The sequence below is a fragment of the Maylandia zebra genome, linkage group LG15 (genome assembly GCF_041146795.1).
Source record: "Maylandia zebra isolate NMK-2024a linkage group LG15, Mzebra_GT3a, whole genome shotgun sequence".
Taxonomy (NCBI): domain Eukaryota; kingdom Metazoa; phylum Chordata; class Actinopteri; order Cichliformes; family Cichlidae; genus Maylandia; species Maylandia zebra.
Window position 1 is genome coordinate 7028903 of NC_135181.1, and position 10575 is coordinate 7039477.

At 38.3% G+C, this 10575-nt stretch overlaps 2 protein-coding genes across 2 annotated transcripts; both read left to right on the top strand.

Annotated features, from left to right (window-relative positions):
• The first annotated feature begins 720 nt into the window (after positions 1 to 720).
• On the top strand, positions 721 to 1961 carry cenpw (centromere protein W). The gene is made up of 3 exons (XM_004542006.4): positions 721 to 918; positions 999 to 1112; positions 1757 to 1961. Exons 1-3 carry the CDS (start codon positions 832 to 834, stop codon positions 1781 to 1783), a joined length of 228 nt encoding a protein of 75 aa, XP_004542063.1. The 5' UTR covers positions 721 to 831; the 3' UTR covers positions 1784 to 1961.
• Positions 1962 to 4748: 2787 nt separating this feature from the next.
• On the top strand, positions 4749 to 9117 carry LOC101478542 (E3 ubiquitin-protein ligase rnf146). The gene is made up of 2 exons (XM_004542005.2): positions 4749 to 4955; positions 5506 to 9117. Exon 2 carries the CDS (start codon positions 5507 to 5509, stop codon positions 6563 to 6565), a length of 1059 nt encoding a protein of 352 aa, XP_004542062.1. The 5' UTR covers positions 4749 to 4955; position 5506; the 3' UTR covers positions 6566 to 9117.
• Positions 9118 to 10575: the final 1458 nt, after the last annotated feature.

The window sequence follows — 10575 nt, forward strand, 5'->3', positions numbered from 1 at the left end:
CGTAAAGATACCGAGTCGAAGGACACACTTGTATCTGTTTATTCAGGAAGCACTGCCTCTCCTCCTGTCCTCAAAATACACATTCAGGTCTTTAAAATCCTGCAGTTTGTGTTTTAGGAGTTTATGCAGATTTATGGATATTATATAATGTCATCTGCACATCTATGCAGAACATTTTAAAAAAGGAAATACATTGATGAACCTTCAAAGTGCTATCACTTAGTTTGTTTTTCTTTACCCTTTCCATCTTTTGTTTGTTTGTTTATTTACTGTTAAATAATGTGCTACTTATGCTGTAAGGGCTGATTTGTATCCCAAAATTGGTGGAAAAGTGATTCATTTCTTATGATATCTTTTAATTGTTTGTTTGCTTGCTTGCTTGATCGATTCTTTATTCAGAATGTATCCACATTTGTGCGCTTTTACACAGAAGATACCTAATTTGTAGAGGTAAAAAAATTGTGACAGGTGAACATCAAATTATAAGATTTCCTGCATGTGCATGTTACTTTTACTTTTATCTAAGTTTCAACCCTAATATTTTGTCATGTTTGCCTTAAATCTTCTGCATTTTTATTTATTTATCTATTTATTTATTTATTTATTTATGTTTTGGTATGTTAATACAAGGTGAGAAAGCATTTACTGCTTTGCGCAGTAATGAGTACAAAACTCTAGATGGCGCGGATGAAACAAGCAAGGAGGCAAACGGCTTATAAGACCACGAAGAAGAATCTACACCGGAAGTCAACAAAGCGGGAGATTAGAAAACGTAAACAAACGTTTTTCGTGGGGCGTTCCTTTCTTGTTTCACAGAGAAACTTCATCGACATGTTGAACAAAGCGCCCAGACTGAAAAGTACAATTAAAACGAAGGCGAAGGGCAACATAAACGTGAGGCCGGCGTCAGAGGCGATGGTAGGCTATCGCTTTGTCCGCAGCTGACCGGTAGATGAGCGACGCTAAATAACAGCTGGTTTTTGCTCCTGTGTGCTCAGATCGAACTGCTGACACTGCTGTTCCTGAACAGCCTGGCTGAAGAGGCGAAGGCCAAAGCGTTTGAGGAGAAATCTGCGACGATCAGAGCTCAGCACGTCAGGGCAGTCTCCAAGGTCGGTTTATGTTCACATAACTGCATTAACAACACAATCATGTAACCAACCAGTGATTAGAGATTTACTATTCATTAGTAAATCATTAGTTAATCTATTGATTCCCGATTAATCGTTTGGTTCTGTCTCTCCGTTTAACTAAACAACCTTAAAATTAGAGATTGAATTATTTTCAATATTTCCATCACTGTATATAACTGTAAAGCACTAAATGTAAAAGAGTAAACTACGTTTTTTTCCCTTATTGGAGGGGTCTTGATTGAATAACTTATATACATAAATCAGCCCTTACAGCAGAAAATACACATTATTTAATATTAAAATAAACAAACAAACATTATTTCTCTGCACACACAATCAAATCACATGTTAACATTTCAAAGACTTTTAAAGAATTGCTCCACGCTAGGTAGTTTCTGCTACTGTAAAATAATAACAGCTATCATCTTGTTACATTACGAAGTTTTTCTTTTAATCATTGTAATTGAAACTACATAAAACAGACATAATTTTATTCCCTCAGTATGCTGGCACTTCTTCTTCATATTATTAAAGATATTTTAAACGTACTGTACAGAAGTTAGAAATTTCAGTGTTGTGTCAAATTGAGCTCACTCTAAAATATTTCCGTTCTTTCTTTACAGAAAGTATTGAAAAAGGCGAGAGGATGATGAAGACGGTGAAGAGCATCATAAAGATTATTTTGGAAGGCAGTGGCAATATTCTTTCATATTTTTAATGTCTTGTTTTGATCTGAAATTCCTTTTTTGAGTTTTTTTTTAAAATTGTATTTCCGTGCAAGTAAACACTGTCCTTTCATTGTTCTGTATTAAACATTCATGAATTTTACACTGCCTAATTTATGTATGACAACTTAAAATATAGAAAATAATTGTTATTCTTATCTGAAAACATTTGGGATCAAATTCTTTTAGAAAGTCCACATTGAAATGCCTGCAGGCAGTTATTTGGGCATTCATTTGGAAGCCAAATTAAATCACTCCCTACCTAAATGTAGTTAAATTTCAGTGGCCAGTGATTCATCAAACCTGCATATACATAATCACCAGTCAGTCCTGATAAGACCTGATTAAGTTTGCTGACTTGATCCCAAAATAAGGTTTTAAAAAGCTGTATGTGTGCAGATGAGCTCTCTCGAATCTGTTTTGTTCTCCCATTATATCCCATGATTCTTCAAATTCCTCACTTCTTCACACTACATGTGTTAGTGTGATGAAGTGATATCCTACTGGTTCCACGTCACTACAGGGTTCCTCATAGTGAGCCAAAAGGTTGAAGTCGTAAAAGTGCCTGATTGTTCTTTTACAGTATCTGCTAAGTTACTAATGAAAAGAGTGTCATGTTTGCTCAACCGGCACCCTGACAGCAGATGTAGCGGGGGAGGGGGTTCAAAGTCATCTACATAACACCCAACAACCAAGAGTCAGGGGTGGGAATTAAGCATTTTTGAAAAAATGAGTTGGAATGGGCTGATTTATACTCCAAATATGGGGCTACTTATTTTGCCTCATTTACATAAACTTAATTATAACCAACTTTGTTCATGTATGAGGCAAAAGACATGTTAATTTATCATGTTTTATTATCTTTGTTATATTACCCTAGATATGGAGATATATATTTATACATACATTTGTAAATGTATGTAGAAAAGTATGTCCTGATAGGTGTGTTCACCTGTCACAAAAAAAAATCTGTTTGGTTTGTTTGTTTTTATATTACAGTTTTTCTGTTTTTCTTTTAATTTTAACTATTCTTTTTACCTCTACAAATGAGGTATCTTATGTGTAAAAACGCACAAATGTGCATACATTTCCAATAAAGAAGCAAGCAAGCAAGTAAACAAACAATTACAAGATACCATAAGAAATTAATCACTTTTCCACAATTTTGGGATAGAAATGTTCTATAAATCAGCCCTTAAAGCATAAATAACACACAGTAAATAAACAAACAAACAAAAGCTGGAAAGGGTAGAGAAAAACAAAGTAAGTGATAGCACCATGAAAGTTCATCAATGTATTTCCTTTTTAAATGTTCTGCATAGATGTGCACATGAGGTGTGCACATTTTCCCCTCCTGCCTTGCAGCTCCATCTTTAGCATCTGTTGTTGAATTTATGCACTAATGTCTTCTAATTTAAAAACAAGTAGAAACTCTTTCATCTAAAAGAAGCCAGATTTTTCTATACAGTCCGACAGTTATGACTGAAGTGGATGGATATGACTAACTTTATTAAAGTGCTTGTGTACATCTTCATCTGGACATGCTTGTATGTTAGCTATTAATTTCCAAGGTTCATCTGTGCTTCAGTTTATGCCTCACTCGAACACTACTCTTTTGGGGACTAAAATCAACACAAGAGCCTGGGGCAAGTATGGGGCAAATTATACTTTCACATTTAATGATGAAAACTTTGTGTTTGTGCTTGTTAGAAGCTCAAAATGGCTGAGAAATGCAAAATGTTTAATGCATACAAAAAGATGCACCAGTGCTGTGGATTCCTTAAACACTTCAAGGTTCTCCATGCACTGAGATAAGCCACAAAACCAACACCAACTCCCACCCGCCATGGATCTCCCTGACAACAAAAGAGACTCAAACATGACCCTAAGGATCTTCTATTATGCCAGTGGTTTTAATCCTAACGTTGCTGCTGATTGGTTTATATTTACAGTTTGTAATTTTGTCATCCTGTGTGTCTATCTCTCATTCCTGTGCAAAAATTTCACCGCTTTCCTACTGAACTGTTAACACAGATAATAAAGTTCAGATAATTTGATTGTATTTGCTAAATAATATAGCAAATATAATCACCAGATGTAGCAACTGCATGAAAATGTTATAGAATCACTGCCATTCTACTGCTGCAGGACATTTTCTGTGCCACTGATAAATGTGAAACTAATCCCTGCACAAAATATTAAAACATGCACTTGTTGTATAAATGACATTTGACCTCAGACAAAATGTGAACCATATTAAACCTTTTTCTAAACATATTTATTTGTAACTTTTTTTTCAACATATTTTAACCCCTTGATGCCAAGTGCATTATATTTGAGACATGACTTTTTGAGGCTTCATTAGTGTGATTTTTTTTCTTTGCCTGGTAAACCTAAATAAAGACATTTTTAAGACAAAAGCTGTAGCAAATATTATGCAAATTTAAAGGCATATATGCAAATTACTTTTTTGATTATTTCTTTAAAAATGTGTTTGAGCTGGGTGTTAACACCATAGGGAATGAGTATTCAGTATGACCATGTATATCTTTAACTTGATGAGTAAGAATTTATCAAACAATAGTTTTTTAACTCTGGGTTCAGTTTTTTAGAGTTCTGGTAACAGGGTTGCGCCAAGCACAACACACAGTAACTACAATGTCTAATTAAAAGTGAAAATATTATACCTGAGTAGGACAAATGTTTGTTTTTTTACGGTTTATTATTTGTTTTTCTTAAGTAAATCGCAGTTATTTTAAAAAATTAAATAAAGTTAGTTCTTTTTTATGGTGTACAACATACTAAACCATAACAGGTTTAATGAAGCCCTCCTTTTACTGTGAAATACACTCCTTTTTTACCTACTTTGTGCAGCCACACACACCAGATCTACACAACATATGTATCACCGCTGGAAAGTGTTTGCAGCACATCCAGCAGTACTGAAGTTAGCTGGGCAGGGCACAGAGCTCAACTAACGTAGCAACACAGTCGTTTCCTGTCATACATAACTTCATAACCAAATATAAATGCAGCTGTGGAAATATCTCAACCTGGCCTTCAGCTGAGGACGCTTCTCGAGGTACCCCGAGTTCAGGTGAGTGTATTTATAGGCCACTTTAGCAGGCTAGCTACATGCACTGCTGGAGCTAGCAGGCCAACTTTGGCTGAATGAATGATTTAACTTATTCGACTGTAGATTGGTTACAGCCACAAAAGCAATGCCAGAGTTTAACATTATGACAAGTAGTTTAATATCTGTTTATACAACTTGGGGCTGAAAAGCTAACGTTAGCACAACAGTAGCCTAGCTGGGTGGCTACATTAGCTCTGCCAAACAGAGAGGCCTTTGTTGTTCTATTTGCAGACCGATAAAGTCACGAGAAGTATGCTGGCCTGTCTGTTGTTTGTAATATTTAGGCTTTCAAAGCTACAGTTATTTGGGAAGTAATGTTCAAAGGGGGATATTTGCCCTGAAAACAGTTTTGTGCTATATGCGAACGAGGGCGTTCCCAGAAGTGTCAGCAGAGCAGTGCAGTGTATGCTAACTTGGGCTGCATTCCCATGTTTTTGTCAGTGAGTCACTAAATCTGTTTAGCTTGTAGCATGCATGTCCCATTTGCTGTGCTGTGACTCTCTCCCTGCAGCATGGCAGGCTGTGGAGAAGTGGACCTCTCAGCAAACGCCCTGCGACCTTCCAAGCTCATTGAGGAAGTGGGGGATGCTGCCTCCACCAGCACTACCCCGGAGTGTGCCATCTGCCTGCAGAGCTGCGTCCATCCTGTACGCCTCCCGTGCTGCCATGTCTTCTGCTTCCTGTGCGTGAAAGGTGCCTCCTGGCATAGCAAGCGCTGTGCTCTCTGCCGACAGGAAATCCCTGAGGACTTCCTGGAGCGGCCTGTTCTCCTGTCACCTGAAGAACTGAAGGCAGCGGCTTCTGGGTTGAGCCGAAGCGGGGGAGTAGGAGGTGAATCCTGCGGAGACTATGCATGGTACTATGAAGGACGCAACGGTTGGTGGCAGTACGATGAGAGGACAAGCCGAGAGCTAGAGGAGGCCTTCGCCAAGGGCAGAAAGAGCACAGAGATGCTGATTGCGGGGTTTCTTTATGTGGCTGATCTGGAAAACATGGTCCAGTACCGCAGAAATGAGCATGGTCGCAGGCGCAAGATAAAGAGGGACATTCTAGATATTCCTAAAAAGGGGGTGGCGGGATTAAGGTTAGACCCTGAACCTACCCCTGTTCCTGCTTTACCTGTCATTGCTCCGGCAGCAACAGAGCGTGTCAGCTCAGCTCATGGATCGGACTCTGCTGGCCAATCTCAGTCTTCCTTTCCGGTTATTGTGTCTTGTCCCCCTGTTAGACCTCAAACACTCCTGGGGCGTCATCATCTCACCAGTCCTCTGTCACCTTCGACCCTGGAGGCATCTTTTTCTCAGCTTCTAATCAGCCAGCCTGAGGGTGAAGAGGTGGAAGGAGATGACGAGCTTCAGATGTATGAATCTGCATCTGGCAACAGTGAGAGTGAGGACGAGAAGAAGTGCGAGAGAGATCGAGAAGAATCAGTGGCACGAAGAAGACATAGGCAGAGGCCGCTAAGAGAGATCCAGCCAACCAGAGTCCCTCCAAGGGGCAGGCCTTCTAGTTCTACACTCAGTCTCCGTTCACGTAGTCCTGATGGGCAGTGCACTGTGACAGAAGTGTGACTGGAACATTTGAAAAGTTCTCAAACTCTCATCAGTTCAGCAAAAAAGTTTAAAAACCAGTATGCATCTTTAAAAGATCCCATGGATAGAGCAATACCTTTTGAATGTGTTGTTGCCTGTGTCACTGGGTGATTAACCTGTTGACTGATGTGCCAAACATTATCCTGAAATTATTGTTGGAATAATTAAAATTCTCCCTCCACTTTAATGTAAACTTCATTCTGTCGGTGGCCCTGTGTCTGTTGAGCTGTGTTCAGACCAAATTCATGAAAATATAGAGAGTAGTAAAAGCGAGAAGAAGGATTACAGGCAGTAGCTGGAATCAGGTCCTCCAGTTTTGAGAGAGTTTAGAGAATCCATTTTATGACTCTTAGCAAAATTTCCACTGAAGTTGTAATGCAAGTAATTTAGCTTGCAGACTTGCATACTTTCCCCAGTTCATGTCACCTGAAGCAAATTAACATTTTTATATAGACATTATATGAAATTGCTACGTGTGGGATAATGTAATAGCTAACATCATCATAACACCTCTGATATAGGTTGATGTTTCATGTTACCTTTGTTGTACTCTCTCATGAGCAGAAACAACTAAAACCTTAGAAAGGAACATAATTTTTTTTTAAGGTCGTTGTTATAGTCGTAAACAGTTTGCAGTTCATGGCTCAGTGGTTATGCAACAGCAGGCTTGTTCCTAAAACAAAAAAGTGACGTGCTTTAGAAAGCTATCCAGTCTATAAACTACCATAAGCTCACTGCCTTATCATAAGATGTGACAGTGTAATACAGCCCTTTTGAAATTCAGTGATTCTCTATTTACCAATTTTATGAGCTCATTGTTAATGTGGCTGATTTATGTATATCTAAATGTTTTTTCCTCTTTTCTCCATTTTTAGAGTGATGGTTTAAAAATCAAGCCTAAAATGTAGCAAAAGTTACAGAGGATTGAAACTGCTTCCTTGCTGTGATGATTAGGTTTTTTTATTTTTAAAGCTTAATCAGGATCTAATTATTAGCTATTTAAATTTGAGATTGTGTGTGCGCGTGTGTGTATTAGAGGAGGGAGGTCATTTCCCCCCCTGGTTTGGTGTGATAGTCTTATTTAATAATGATGTGTTTTTTCTTTTGTTGTGAGCACTGTTGGGTGTTGAAAAGCTATTGGCAGAACCACTGGAAAGTGTTGGGTTATATATGTAGAGAGACACATTTGGATTTCTATTTCTTGTCACAGGGCTACTATCAAAGCTTTGGCATTGACGTGTACTTGAATGAGCTCACACTGTCCTCACAAGCTCTGTCACCCTCACGACGCCTTCCCTCCCCATGTTCTTGCTTCAGCTTTTAAGTTTTTGCTGTACCTGTCTTACTGAAGTCTGAATGTTTCCCTTGTGGTGTTTTTGTCAAGTTATTAAAATTGTTTATCTGTGATTTAAAGTCACATAATGGGGTGTGTTGATTTTCATTTATGATGGATGAATATGTAATTCAGTGCATTAGAGGATTGTGGGATGACTGGAAGCTCTGATCCATGGACTTGCTTGCAAGGAGTGTCCTGGATTTAATGTTTCAAGAGTCCACAAGATGGAGGTGTTGCTCAGATTTCTGAAACCCTTAAGCAGCTCCATACAGACTGGGTGGTTGAAACCTTGCCCGTGATGCAACTAAGAGTATTTTTGTGCCTATTGTGAATAATAACATTTTTAACATTGGAATTACTAACTCAAGCATACATTGTACTGGAAAGTTGCTGAATTCAGCTGCAGTTTGTGTCAAAGTGAATACTTGAGTTTTTATTTAACATTTATTTGTTCTTAAATGATTACGAATCTTAAGTGGACAGAAATATTCAGTTTGTGTGTTTAAAATCATTACTGCCTTTTCTATAATCCATGAGCAACATGTAAATTTATTTGTATAAATTCTGGGTTCTCTGCACATTTTTCAGTAAAATGGAGCTGATCCAATCCAAAACATCAACTTATTCACAGCCTTTAAAAGGTACAAACAGACTAACAGTTAATACCACTGCACTCCCACTGTATCTCCATCAAAGTCTTGCTCACATTTGCTTTGGTTTGACGCATTAGTCTGTATGCATCACTAAAGACTGTGACTTAAACACTGGGCTCCGGACCCTTCTGCCCTTTGGATTTATTTATATGATGCTCTGAAACCCCACCAAAGCCGCTGAGCTGCAGCATTTGCCAAGTGAAGAAAACTGCAGGCTTGATGCGTGCAGTTGGACTGTGACTTGAATTAGAAACATGGCTCTGTGGGCCAGACTTTGTCTGTGTCTTTTCAGAGCTTTCACAAAGCTGTGTGCACTCTTTAGTCAGTGGCGATGGTGGCCAGATGTCGTGTTTCTGTTCCTGGGTAAAATAATTTTCATCTGCAGCCTGGAAAATAAGTGAATGCAATTTTGTTTTGTTTTTGAAAAAAGAACATCTTCATTCTTTCAGCAGTTTTAGAAAGCATTCAAACACAATTTTGTATACTTTATCGAGTTGTAAATGGGTAAAAACTTAACACTCAGTTTGTAGTTTATAGTCATGTTAACAGTTAAACAAAACAAACTTCTGACCATGATAAGTGACTATGTAAGGTGTGTTTTGTTTCAGGAGGTGAGCAAGAACTAGCTGTCACTCTAAAAGGGCTTCAGGAGTCCTCTGCAGAGACAGGAAAACCTGCTCATAGATAACCACCATCATACGGGCCTTTATGGCAAATAAGCCAGATAGAGGATACCCTGATTGGAATACAAATGACTTGCCATTCATATGTGTTGGCAGGCTCCATTCTGTTTCTGGCAATGCTTAGCACTAAAGAAATACAAGAAAAATATGGAATCGCCACACTTAGAGGATGTTCATTTAGCTGTTTGACTTTATGAAATAAACAAAGCCAATATGACAAAAACATTTTTGTATTCAAATGCTGGACATTCTGACTTCATGAAACATTGGCGTTTTGACAGAACTGTAAGAAATGTGATCAAATGAAAACCAGAAAACAATGAAAATGAAGCATGGCCTGTGAATGTTCAGAAGTTAATCATAAATTCGTATTGGCTGAAGATTTTAATCTGATTAAAAAAACCCAAAAACATCCATTCTGGCTCCAAGTTTATCCATCAACTGCTCTTTGAGAAAGTTGGACTCGGTTTGATTGAGAAAATTGCTTTTATTAGTAAAGCCCATACGTCAACCAGGGATGTCAGGCTTTGATGTTTTTCTGGTTTTGTTGATAATGGTTTAACTTTGGATCTGGACAGAAATATTCCATTAATTAAAATAATTATATATAATAGTTGTTCACATGTCATCTACCTCCATGTCACCCCATTCCTAGCTTCCTATTCTGTCACACCGACCTTCTGCGTGTCCTCCTTCACTGCATCCATGAATCTTTTCATCATCCTTTGCCCAGTATATCCACTGTCCAAACCATCTCAGGATGCCTCTCTAACATTCCTACAAACCGCTCAACCTGAGCTAAAGTACTAATTTTTAATATTGCTATCTTGACTGAACATCCTCCAATTGTGGTGACTGCAAATTTTTGCCAGGAGTTGCATCACCAATAATCTTCAAGCTGTGGAGGTGCAGTTCAGCAAAATGTGCAGGGATCCAGCTAAAGAGTTTCTGAAAGAAATGACCTGAGTGCAACAGTGCAGTTATCAATATAGCAGTGAGCCTCACTACAACACTACAGTTGAGTGCATATCAAGAAAGTGTGCCTGAATCCTGTGGTGCCAAGAGATGTACCCCCCAAAATTAAAGCTTTAAATACTGCGTAACATTGACAGATTGATGGGTAGACTGGGCCTTACCACCTTCTGAGGTCAGTATATTTCCTTTTCTTTTCCCTTTTATGTGTATTGCAAAAAATAGTATTCACCAAAGTATCACGTGTTGCTGAGAAGGTAGTTTATGGTGAGTTTTATGATTTTCTTGTTCTCTAAAAATACCTTCCAGCTGTAGCCGACAACCAAACCAATACAGTAAATCAGT